Here is a 12845-nt window from a genome sequence, read left to right as displayed (position 1 = left end):
ATAAAAGTGTCTTTACGCTGAGGATCTGATCGCCCTTGTGCAGCTCTCCGCTGAGATCAGCTGGCCCTCCTGCCAGGATGAAGGAGATAAAGATTCCCTCTCCATCCTCTCCTCCAACAATGTTGAATCCCAGACCTGTGGAGCCTCGGTGGATCAAAACTCTGCGAGGCTCCCTTCAAAACACATGGCAGAGAGAGGAATGTAGACAGTCAGGTTATCAATAATACTTTGCACAATGCAAACTCAAACAGAAACAATAACACTAACACTACTACTATTACTATTACTATTACTACTACTATTACTACTACTACTACTACTACTACTACTACAACTACTGTTAATAAATAAATATATGTGAGAAATGTAGGCTATAGCTAAAAGATTATTGCTCACCTTGGGATGTCATCATCTCCCATCATGCCATGCAGAACAGGAGAAAACCGACTAGGTGAAGTGGGAGTGAGGGCTTGTGGGTAATCTGACCCAAGATAGTTGGGGTGGCTGAGTTCAGTATCCATATGGGAATATGCTGGAAAAATATACACACATACAAAAAAACAAAACATAAACAAAACAGGTATAATATACCAGGTGGGTACTATACACAGATATGCAATCTCAGCTGAAATAGCAGCTCAGACTTCTGGCTGTTGGCTTTTCCACCAACTGAATGCATTTGTGTGATGTGATATTTTCTTCATGTGTAGTATGAAACAATTTTTGTTATCGTACCATGAAAGCCTATTGCAGACTTTAATCAAGAGGCAGATTCAGGTCAAGGGAAATGTTTGCCTTAGAAAATAATACACCCCTGAACCTGTAGACCTCAGCTTTTCATTTTCACAGAAGTCCCACAGTCATCTAGAAATAACAAGTTCTGCTCTGCCATCTCTACTTTTGAAAACTAGTCTAAATCTGAAGAAAAAAAATCAAAATTTCCGCACTTGTGCATTTCTGGAAATACTTCTATTCAAACCCAGGGCATTTGGTGACAGAGTTTTCTGGTCTGATTTTACTAGCCATATAACCCAGTGTCTCAGCAGAGGGGCTTACTGCTGGTGAGGTCTGGAGGGTTGTAGGAGTTGGTCAGGAACAGGTTGTTGGGCTTGGCCACCCTGAGGTACACCACCTCGGCTGTGTTCTTCAGAGCCCCCACCGCATCCTCATGCATCACATCCTCCAGACACACGCTGTTCACCTGATCGTTCATGACAAGCAGGGAAACACAGTCAGGATCACCAGTTGCAAAATGCAGCAGTACGAAGCTCTGTGTGAAAAGGAGCTGCCAGGAACTGTGGCACCTCAGACCAGAGAAGACACTGGATGCCTCATACTGACATTTTTATATTAATGACAGTCGCTCTTAACAAGAGCAATCAGATCATCCCAGGGATGAACAAACTATGTGTGCAAGAGGCACAAAAACATTTACATTTTAATGCTATAAGACATAAACTTCAACTAATTTGTCAGTGTAGACCTAAGTTTAATTACTACCCAAGTTGGTATACTGTAAAATTAACTGCTAAATGTTTACATTCCCTTACTATAGAAACTACAAAAGAAATTGCAACGTGTTAAATGGATTAGACATATACCCAAAATACAGTATCACAGTCCAAATCACCATTAAACACTATTTACTACTGTAATCCAATACATCTGCTGTAAACATTGAGCTGGTGGTTTCTTGTAAAGACAAGCTAAACTAAAAAATATATCAAAAAATGTTATATGGTCCACTATGGTCTTTCCCTCTCTTATTCCCCTCTGGGGTGGAGGCCCCTAATATGCAACTACCCTTCACCAGCGCTGTGTGTTAAGGTTACAAAAAAAGAGCATTATAGCTTATAAAATAATTAAGTCATTGATTGTAATTGTATTTTTAAACAGATTAATAGTGAGCGGAAGCATGTTTCCATATCCCATTTAGAGGTAAAGCTTAGGCTCAGACACCATTTAGTAAAAACCAAGCACCATTTTGAAGTTGCTGGTGTTGAGCTTGCCAACAGCTGCTACGTTACAGTCTCCCTGTCCTCCAGCAGAGGGCAGTGATGCTGCCTGTGGTTCATTGTGGCAGTACAACTGTTTAACATTTATTTCATCCTACACATCTATTCACATATTAATAAAAGTAAATTCAGGCCATGAGCATAACAACTGTAATCTATCCTGGCTCTTGATACGTCAGTGCTGCTAATACACACAAATGTGTGAGTGTGCATGTGTGAATATGTGTCCTTGTGCTTAGAGCTGAGAGCGTGAGGCTGTTAGTCATGTGTTTGTGTGTGGGCATGCTAGTAGTGATTACATATGAGTGACTGACCGCTAAGATCTTGTCCCCGATCTGCAGACGCCCATCTTTATGAGCCGCCCCTCCTTCAATGATCTTGGTGACGTAGATACTGTTATCTCCTGGTATGTGCTGGTTTCCCACCCCTCCAGCAATGCTGAAACCCAATCCTGAGAAAAGGAAGTGAGGAGAGAGGCAGAGAGTGAGCAAAGGAGGTATGGGTTAACACAGAGCAGATTTGCTAAATCCAGAGGGCACAGCTTAGCTGGGTATAAAGCATCCTTAAGCCCACACAAAAGCATTGATGCTATACACCAGTCCACACTTCCACATACCTTTAGGCCCTTTGATGAGTTTGATTTCAGTGACTTTCTCAGCTGCTGGTTTTCTGCGGAGAACGTAGAGGCGGACGATAGCACCTGCCTCCTTAAGAGCTTCCACAGCTTGGCTGTGTGTCACCTCCCTCACATCAACATCATTCACAAATAAGATGCAGTCGTTCACACTAAAAAATGCAGAGAGCAATAGACAGAGAGACAGTGGGAGGGAGAGTGAAAATACCGGATGAGTTTTTGTTTTGGTGAAGAAATTGTCTGTAATCCTCCACCAGACAAAGTCAGGAGCAGTCAGTCTTCAACTATTGCTGTGTTGGGGATCTGGTTTCACCACAGACATCTGGCTTTTTTCCCCAGTCCTCAGTATCCATTGGTAAAGAGGGTACAAACCGTTTTGCTGTTGATCTAGTGCAAGGGTTGGCTGCAGTATATCTCTCTTTGTATTAACCTTTCTTGAAAATTATGAGGAGTTGATATGTGAAGTGTAAGTGACAGACTGTGTGCAGAAGAGAAACAAGATTCTGATGAAAGAGCTATTTTGAGAAGTACACACTCTTCCTCTAAGGGCCTAAAAACTCCACTTATCACTATTCTATTCATGTGTTTAAAATTGATTTTATGGCCATGCAAATTATACTGTGTAACATTTTTTAAGACTGAAATATTCCTGAGGCCTGCAAGAGGTTTAACCGCTGAGATATATCACCGAAGCCAACTCCAAAGGGAACCAATGGCTGCTGACATCTTTGTCCAAAGAATTTTACACTGACTGTCTGAACTGTTTGTGAGGCAATATTGTATTTATATTTTTTATTTAACACCAACCTTTATTAAAGTATAAATAACAATTCCAAATAAATCATAGTGGCCACTGAAGTCTTTGAATGTGAAAGAATTATCTGCATTCAGGCAAATATGAGCATTTCCTCCAGGCTCGCTTTAAATACTGAAGTCATTCCAGATGGACATTTAATGGTCAACTGTAAAGAGGAGGATGAGAAGGACGCCTCTGTACATGTCTTCTTTATTGCAGTGTAATTGGGAAAATGGCTCATAAAATGCACTTTTTTATTCAAAAAGGCCAACTGCATTATATCTTCTGATAAAAGTGAGAAAACAAATGTGATATGGTTAAACATTCTTGTAATGGGCTCCTTTTAGAATGAGTCATTTACCACAGTTTAATTACTTTAATGCTACACTTTTTAAGATCATCGATCATGTTGATCTTGTTGAAAGACATATAAAATGTAGTAGAAGATATAAGTTTGGTTGAAGCAATGAGAACTGACATGTCCTCTCCGATGTAACTGTGATGACAGTCAATGCTGTACTGTGATGCAATATTTTGGACTTAAGAGGTGAGGTTCTACTTAGGTTGTTTCTTCTCACTTAAGTTTGCTGGTATAAAAGAGCCTTGTTGTCATTATCAGTGGATTCAGTAAAAAGCAAGTGTGCAGGAAGGTGGGGAGAGAAGGGAGGGCGAATGGAGGCAGTAGAGCAGCATTTCACTCATCTGAAACCCGAATTGGCCTAGCCTGGTCTGCCCATCGTCTTTTGACTTCTGAATATCATATATCTTACATAACTTAGTCTGTATGGTTTTACCTAAGCCGTCCATCCTGAGCTGCGGCTCCTCCAGGTATGATTTTGGTGATGAAGATGCTGGGGTCGTCGCCCACATGGGGATTGTCTGTTCCCCCCGCAATGCTGAAGCCTAGGCCTGAGTTGCCCTGCAGTATCAAATACAAGCAAACACACACAGTGATTATAAATTATATCAGGAGTATTTAACCGGAACAATGATGTGTAGTAGGATCTATCATTTGTCCTTTCCACTATCAAGACTAAAGCCACTAATAATCGTTATGGTAGCTCTGCAGACGAGTGATACATAAGCTGTAAATATGTTTAAGATCGAATTAAAAAGATCGTTTTCTCAGACTCACTCTCTCCAGTGTGATCTCTTCATATTCGATTTCCCCTTCTGTCCCATTTACCTGCCAGAAAGGAATGTTAGTTCACAGTGTCAAGTAGAGATTTTTTACAATTATTTATAATATTATACAAGTTAACTGCTGTGCAAATGAAGTATAAGCAAAACTTAGAGTCTAAATCCCAAAGTCAGCTTATGTTGGTTCAGCAGTTGCCCTGTGGGCTTCATTTGTTGCCATTCATTAACTGACTCGGAAGTCCTGGATGAGGGATTTTCCCATCAGCTCCTGAACACAGCAGCATCATCATCAAAAGTTAATTATAGCATCCCTTGACCAGATGTTCTGTCCACTACGCTTTATCCAAAATGGTTTTGCTCCTCTTTGACATACTTTATGTGTGGACCAGTGTGGTACCTGGTTGATAATAGCAGCACTATTCTTTCAGTCTAATTCACCTTCTGGCTGAACAACTTAGCTACACATCAGCTTTACCCCTGCAATTAAGCAAGTCCCTGAGGAAGAGTGAATTTAAAGAACTTCAGACTTTACTGTTTTGGTGTCTGACCTAGAAACAACTTTTCTTAGTGCTGTAGTGGTGCAGAAATACTGGTCTGTGATGGCAGGCTTTTCTTTGAGAAGCCTCCTTCTCTAATCCCTTACAACTCATGATAATATGTTCACTGCTTTCATTTCGAAACAGCTTCATTAAAGAACTTTGAATCAAATTAAGTAATGTTTCTGTTCTGTCAAATGTGTATCAAACAGAGAAACCTTATTTTAATTAAAAAAGGAGTAAAATTAATTACTGTTATCATTCAGATTAAAACAATGAGCAAAACCTACCTGGATGCTGGGGAAGGAATGGAATTACTGATAATACAGACTGAATATGGAGGCAGTTAAGTTAGTCATGTGGTTGAGCCTAACATAATAATACAGTAAAGTGAAGATTAAACATAATCCTTACATATGGGGAGCCATCGAGCGTGTCAGTGTTCACCACCACTGGAGGAGTATTTCCCTGGAGGTAGAGAGAGAAGAAACATTATTAAGAAATAATGGCAGAAACTCAAAGATGACGCAGCTCCTGGATGAGCTCTCAGTATATCCCTGAAACCTACAGTCACAGCCAAGACTGATGGCCATTTTAGCTCTTAGCTGTGATAACACTATTCTCACTCTGCTATGGTTGTCACTCTGCTAAAGGATGGAGAGCACTGCTCAAAAGCCATTTGTTACTATCCACCCATGATGGACACAGAAATAATTCATGCTTGCCCCCATGATTTTTCCAAACTCTCGGTCTTGGGTTTGTCTTAGGTACTGGTTGAATTACAGTATGGCTTGTATTACTGATTCTGTAAATGGCTATCAAGTGAATCCTGTGGACATGGGCATCCGCCTCCCGCCCACCAGTCTTTTCAAAACAAACCTCTCAGTGATTCATGTGCAGCCGTGCTGACAGCACATGGTGGCAATCTCCCAGCACACATGGAGAATGATGAAGAAACAGTAACTTGGTAACAAGGCAGCGACAGACAGCACAGTCAGTCCGATTATTCTCAATGAGTATAATGTCGGCTGGCTCGATGGTCAGTTGTTCTTCTCAAAATTGTCCAGAACCACACTGCATCCATTACTGTCTGTGTAAAGCCAGACTGAATCTCAACTTTTCAGCAAGTTATTCATCAGGAACAAAGTGATACAGGAAAAGACTCGAAAAGACAGCAAGTCAATGAGAGGAGGGGATTTTTGGCATTGATGTGGTTTGGGTTTACCTGCTGGAACTTTTCTCTTTCAGCTCATCTGAAGTGTGACAGCACTTCTATGCACTGTCCTTATTTCTCTCCTTTTAATCCTGCTTCTTTCATTCTTTCTTCCGGCTTATTTAGGACTTACTCTCATCATCAAGGTATCTGATGTTGGAAGATATAATTACATCATGTACAGAACTCTTTGGAGAACACAATCTGACACTTTAACTTTCTGTATTTATTTATAAATGTCATTGTCATGTACCATGCTGATTAGCATGGGGAAGACGATGTGCATCTAAAGTGGTTCCAGAACAGCAAACAGCAGCATAAACTCAGCCTGCTGACCTTCACAGACCTGACAGCTCTGACACACACAAACAACTACACAAAGTAACTGAACACAGTTTCTCAGTTTTTAAGAAAAACATTTTCACATTCTTACCCAGTGATCTTTATGTGATTCAGTGGGTTATTTTTTCACTCAGTCTGTTACTCTCTCTTAGAGAGCGTAAGTTGTCATGGGAACTTGCAGAATTGCTCACTGTGTTTTGCATACATTATTAAACTGATTTGTATTTTCTTTGAAAACTCTAGGACTGGGTTCTATGCACTCAGTTGCAACTTTATCAGGTACACAGGTATAAACTAATGCAATCCAAAGCAACTGCTCTACAATAAAGTCTACTTTTATGAGGCTTATAATATATGTATTTTTTTTTTTAAATAAATAGGGAGGATGCAACAATACAAATACCTCTCAGTACAATGTAGTCCAGTACAACGACACCTTAACTATGACCTTAGTAATAAAGAAGTGATTAAATTTACACATTTTCAGCACTGCCAACAAAATTGGAACATCATAAACTTCAAAAGTTAACGCTACATCCAGTGTCTACGCAACTATAGGCCTTTTTCATAGCAGACATTGTAGGAACACTGTCATTGCAGGAAAAGCACAGGTTTAACTAATGACATTAACAATGGCTTTGTTTCAATCAGTGTCCCAATGAGCTAGCATGCACAATAACAATGATGTAATTAAGGTTATTAATTACACCTGTGATTTCCCTGCTATAACATGCCTCATAAGAGCTGTAAAAAGCCTGCTCTCCGCACAACACCACCTCCCTATGCTCCAAGCCCCTTTTCTCATTAGAAATCATCATTATCACTGTTAAATGATACTAATTATAGCTCCCATCGTAAAGAGAAAATACTGATTCACATAAGGTAAATACATACAATTCTCCCCAAGCCCTCAAAATGCCAGAGCTCAGCTTTAACTGCACACTGTTCGATTATAACAGTTGCCTGTGCAGGGCTTCACCATGTAGCTGTGTCCAACGGGCCGTGCTGCTGAACATTACGTCAAATTCATCCTTATCTAGAGACAGAAATAATGAGTATAGCCAGCAGAAATCTAAGCCCAGTGCAGGCAGTTTCCCTGCAGGGATTTTGACAGAGCCCTCTCTCCCTCTCTTTGCTCTGTCAAGCCTTTCGACATCAGGGTTGTTAGGATTTACAGTGTTTGGCTGCTCTTGCCCACCTTTATTTTAGCACTACCTAGTCAGCTTACCTGTCCTCTGCCATGTCTCTACAGGCAGCACCAACATCCATCCACACCCAGACCTTTAGCTCTTGATGAATTCATATGCAGTAAGATAACCGTCAGAATATTCATTTTCAAAGACAAATAAAACAGCAAAGACAGATTTAATCTCATTTTTCTAGTTAACTGATTCCCACATTTTACAGTGTTTTGTGCCACGTTGTGATGTCATTTCCAAAATAAAAGACTATATATCAATATTTGAGCATGCACTGTACTGAGGCAACAAAACAGAACAGCAAAAGAGTGAAGCTGTGTGTGTTTGAATAGATTTCTTTTCTCCATTAAGAATTGACTAAATAGAGTTGGTATTGGCAGTTAAGCAGTGGAAACCATAAATCTCAGGCTGTGTTAAGGCTGTAGCTGCCTGCTGTACTGTTCACGCTCCCTCCTGCTATGTGAGTCAAAAGACACTGAGATAATCCAATCAATCTCTGCTGCTCTGTGCACGTGCACCTGAAAACATGCACATCTGTCTGACCCATTCTGTGCACGCTCAGTCACCGCTCAGTTTGGTTAAGCCTAAGAATATTTAAAACATCACTTGCTTGTCTTTGCTTTTCCTGTTGAGATCAAGTGTACAAAGAATATTTCAATATCACCAGAGAGGATGATGTCACATGTGAGTGGGCTCTGGACCCAAACCAAAGGTTGCATTAGAGAGGCATTAATGCTGCATGTCCTGCACACCTTGCAGCAGCTGGAAAGCCTTTAACAGGTAAAAGCCATCTGGTCAATAAGCATGACAGTGACCTCTACTGAAATACGCAATGTCAAATGAATTAGAATGTGTTTGAGAAGAAAAGGCTTTGCCTGGCAGTAACAATTAAGCTAGCGAGCATTATGGGTATTGCACAGTTTTAGTCTGTATCTAAACTACTGCTCCTCTGTTTAAGAGAGAAAGAGGTACAGATGGATAACAGCACCAGCAACTCAAGACTGACTCTTACCTTAAGGCTGTGCAGGGCTGTTAATGACATGGAAATGAGAAGACAAGACTTCTGTGAAGTGCTTTGTAATGTGTAGCTTTTGTGGGGCAGGTTGGATGGCTGGTGATTTTGCTACTCCTGTGCTTATGTGCGGGTTTTAGTACAGGATGGGACAGAGGTTAATTTAATTGTCACATCATGAACATTGCTCACTTATTGGCTCCTTTCTAAATCCCATGTACACATGTGGAGTGCAGGAAAAGGTGATGGCATGCATCTGTGTGTGTGTGTGTGTGTGTATGTGTATGTGTGTGTGTGTGTGTGGGGGTTGGATTTGTTTAGTATTTCCACTTTTGATTACCCAGGCTCACTGTGATTAAAATATATCATGTGCCTTAAGTGCAGCGACAGCCTTGATCTGAAATGGTACTGCCAAACAAAGGCTTGCTACTTTACCATATTGATGATGATAATAACCGTGTAGTACTGAGCACCGAATAGTAATAACATCATCAATAATAATCTACAAGCACCATTTCTGAGCCACCAAAGCACAATGGCATTTCGTAATGATTTCTCAAATATATTGAGGTACAGTCATAGTAAAAAAAGACTAAACATGTTTAAAACATGCCTACCATCTTATGATGTCGATGTTTCTTGGCTTTCCGCACATTGTTGAGGAACCGGCAGCCCATCTTTTTGGCGTACCACACGGACATAAACATTCTGCTTTAGGTGCCAAAATTGAAATTGTTGTTGATACTGGGTAGCAAACCCTGCTCACCTCCCAAAATGACATACACACCCACTGAGAGCGTGGCTGGAAGACTTAGTGTAAGCTCTAGAAGTGTTTCCTTTCAGAAGTACCACAAAAGCATTATAGCAAAGTGAGACATTAGGTCTAGGCCCTGCCATAACAGTTAGAGAGTCCAGATTGCCTAAATTAAATGATATATATTTTAACTTAACACATGCTCTTTGAGCTTTGCTTTCCACTCAATCTAAAAAAAACATAATACTAAAGATAGCATGCTGTAGACACAAGATACACCTTTACACAATGTTAAATCCAGAATCGCAGAAATAGCACAGCCCAATTAGCATCTTCTTGCTGAGTAGGTGCTGGAGACTTCATTTGAGGAAGCCCAATATTCAAGGCTCGAGTTATAAAAATTACTCATCACCATTAAAGCTCGTTATTATCTGAGGCGCACTCGTCCTATCTTCAGAAATCACCCATCCAGAGTAAAAAATTAGCATCTACAAACAGATCCTTCCATTCTCCGTCATCTGTGGCAGTGGACTGCGATAGCGGTGCCTCCCTGCTAGTGGTCTGTGCTCAGTGAGAATGCAGTTCATATTTTCTGCTGCTACTGTACTGTACCCCTCCCATCCCTGCTGCTGAGGGAAAGAGGAGCGAGCAGGAAAGTTTGATGGCAATTACTTAGCTGTCTCCCTGTATAATGTCGACGCTGGTGATGTGAGAGGGGGAGGAATTATACTTTGGCTGAACGTAGAAGGACAAGCAGCTCAAACTGGCCTGACTCGTCCTAGGGAGCACTTGAAACTGAGAGGGGACTGGAGGCCTGTAAGCCCCGTTGCTACAGTCAGTCAGTCAGAACAGTGAATCCTCAACATAGTAGTGGCAGTGATGGTGGGAAAAATATAGCTCAGAACATCAGATCATTTTAGTATGTCACTGGGGTTTTTCTTGTTTATTGATGAAGTGTATATTTTTTCCCGTTGCTTACAGAAAAAAGAGGAGAATTCACTGTTAAATCCATAGCTTTTTTTTCACATCTCGCTCAAGCTCTCTCTTTCTGAAAGACAGATGGATTGACAGGTGTGTAATATCCACAGAAACACACAAAGGCGTGCACACTGAACCGAATTATGTAAGGACATGCTGAAGGACAAGCTGTCAGCTGACGTTCTCATTTTGTTAAATAAAATCCCTGCGTCTACCTATCTAATTTTCTCACCCTTCCAACTGCAAGGCCCTCTGTATCTGTCTTACTCCACCATTCAACATGAGCAGCTCTCTCTTTCTCTCTGTGCATGCATTTTTTTTTTTTTGCCTTGCTTCCCTCTCCTTCCCAAAGGACCTGAGCTGCTACTGCACAGTAATTACACCGAAGCTGCAGGGACATATTTAAACATTTATTAAAGAAAACTAAGGAGGACGGAGAAAATGAAGATAGAAACCAGATACCGACCAGACAAGAGTGCAGAGCAGAAAGGGGAGGATATAATGGAGAGCTCTTGGGGAAACACTACAGAAAACAGTAATTGGAGCTGTACATTAAAAATGATTGTCTTTATGCCGAGAGTCAAACACATCTGAGAGGGGTTGACTGTTTTGTCTGAAGAGGATTTGTGCGAAAAGTATTTTGTATACGAACACTTCTGTGGTGAGAGAGGAGAGAAAGTGATATGCATGGTTTTTCATTAGAAAAGACAGAGTGTAACATAAACTGGGCGGTGGGGCTCTTCAGTAAGCGCTTTGTGCCTGCTGGTTCTCACTCCCAGTTCTTCATGGGAAGGATAAATGGCAATGTTGTGTAATGTTTTCAGCCCAAGAACACCAGTCTGTCCAGATAAATGTACCTTATGCATTGTTAAAAACAGTTTGGCTCAGAACATCTCTGGAACAGATCTCTGTCAGTGAATGAAGTCAAAGGTAAAAGCTACAGTGCTGCCTTCAGGGTAGTCAGTATGTGAGTGAACTTCATTCAAAATAAAGAGAAGGAAATGTAACTCTAAAGACACAGGTTAGTTTAATTGTTTTCCCACTTCTTCAGAATTTCACACAATCAGGGATGCCTTCTTTTATGTCTGTATGTGAAGTTTGAAGGCATCTTGAACACTAAATTAAGTCACTAACTGGATGCCTATAGGGATTCGCTGCAAAGGCGGGGAAATACCCTCTCTGCAATACTGAAAGTTTAAGACTTTTTCCTCATTAACCTACTCTTAGTTTTTCAAAACACCTCTTTCAACAAGCCTTTCTTAACTTAAGATCAAATAATGGATTTGACTTTTTGTATAAAAATCTGGTAAAAACATTTATTTTGATCATGTCTTTGCTGTCAGAAAGAACATGAACATTCAGTTCAATCACAGCAGTAAGAGCACACCACATCATGTCACAATTTATGTAGCCCCATAATAAGAGGAAGACAAGGCACAGCAGACCTAGTAGATATATAGCGTAAGAGGCATGAAGATTCATTAATATGAGAACAGATCAATATCAAAAGTTCTTTTCAGTGTGAAAAAAAAACATTTCCAATTACATTATGTCCTAAGATTTAAAAAAAAAAAAAAAATAGATGTCATTTGAAGCTAAAGCCCCTCTTCACTAAATCATGTACATAACCCAGAGACCTCCTCTTACTTTGCCAAACCATTGCAGTGCTTCCTGAGACAATCCTACCCATAAATCAATGGGGCCTGGAGTGGTACTGGCAAACCCCACACCATTAAAGCAATAAAGAGACAGACTGACGACACCACCTACACATCAATGACAACCACACGGGCACTACACCAGCTGCAAAGACATCCACACACATAGGCGTTACTGCAGTGCATCTTGGAGACAGCACGTACAAACCGAACCGGTGTGGGAAATTGAATGCATACATATGTAGACTGAAGTACTTCTGTATATGTGTGAGTGAATGTATACAAACACATTTTTCTTATTGATGGCTTTAGGTTGAAGGGTGAAGTAGGATGTCCCGTATGTTAAACGGTTTAATTATAAGCAGGCACTATTAGACAGGGTGTGTTCAAGGTCAGTGCGAGCAGACAAAGACAAGAAATGAGGTTTGATGACAGGAGTAACTACTTGTTCTACAGAGGGAGAGAGACTGAAAGCCAGATTTAATACAGTAAGTCTAACCCTTCCAATGATCCTGTTTTGTCCTTTTGAAAATAATTCTATTCAAAAAATAAACTTCAAACTAGCTTT

General features: G+C 40.5%; 1 protein-coding gene across 3 annotated transcripts in view; it reads right to left on the bottom strand.

Annotated features, from left to right (window-relative positions):
• The window catches only part of dlg4a (discs, large homolog 4a (Drosophila)), a 73802-nt gene that overhangs the window by 11178 nt on the left and 49779 nt on the right, over positions 1-12845 (bottom strand). For 2 of the 3 annotated variants that reach the window (XM_023421533.2, XM_023421531.2), the window contains exons 4-11: positions 5536-5589; positions 4581-4631; positions 4240-4364; positions 2632-2801; positions 2330-2466; positions 1057-1201; positions 397-532; positions 17-173 (exon numbers count right to left, since the gene is read on the bottom strand). In XM_023421533.2, the coding sequence (XP_023277301.1) occupies positions 17-173; positions 397-532; positions 1057-1201; positions 2330-2466; positions 2632-2801; positions 4240-4364; positions 4581-4631; positions 5536-5589 (975 nt within the window). Of the gene's footprint in view, positions 1-16; positions 174-396; positions 533-1056; positions 1202-2329; positions 2467-2631; positions 2802-4239; positions 4365-4580; positions 4632-5535; positions 5590-9504; positions 10016-12845 lie in introns of those variants that run through there. The other variant, XM_087178029.1, reaches the window with a different exon arrangement.

Source organism: Seriola lalandi, unplaced genomic scaffold (assembly GCF_002814215.2).
Source record: "Seriola lalandi dorsalis isolate HSWRI2012SDOR001 ecotype SW California unplaced genomic scaffold, Sedor1 jcf7180002054672, whole genome shotgun sequence".
NCBI lineage: Eukaryota > Metazoa > Chordata > Actinopteri > Carangiformes > Carangidae > Seriola > Seriola lalandi.
This window is presented reverse-complemented; position numbering and strand designations above follow the sequence as displayed.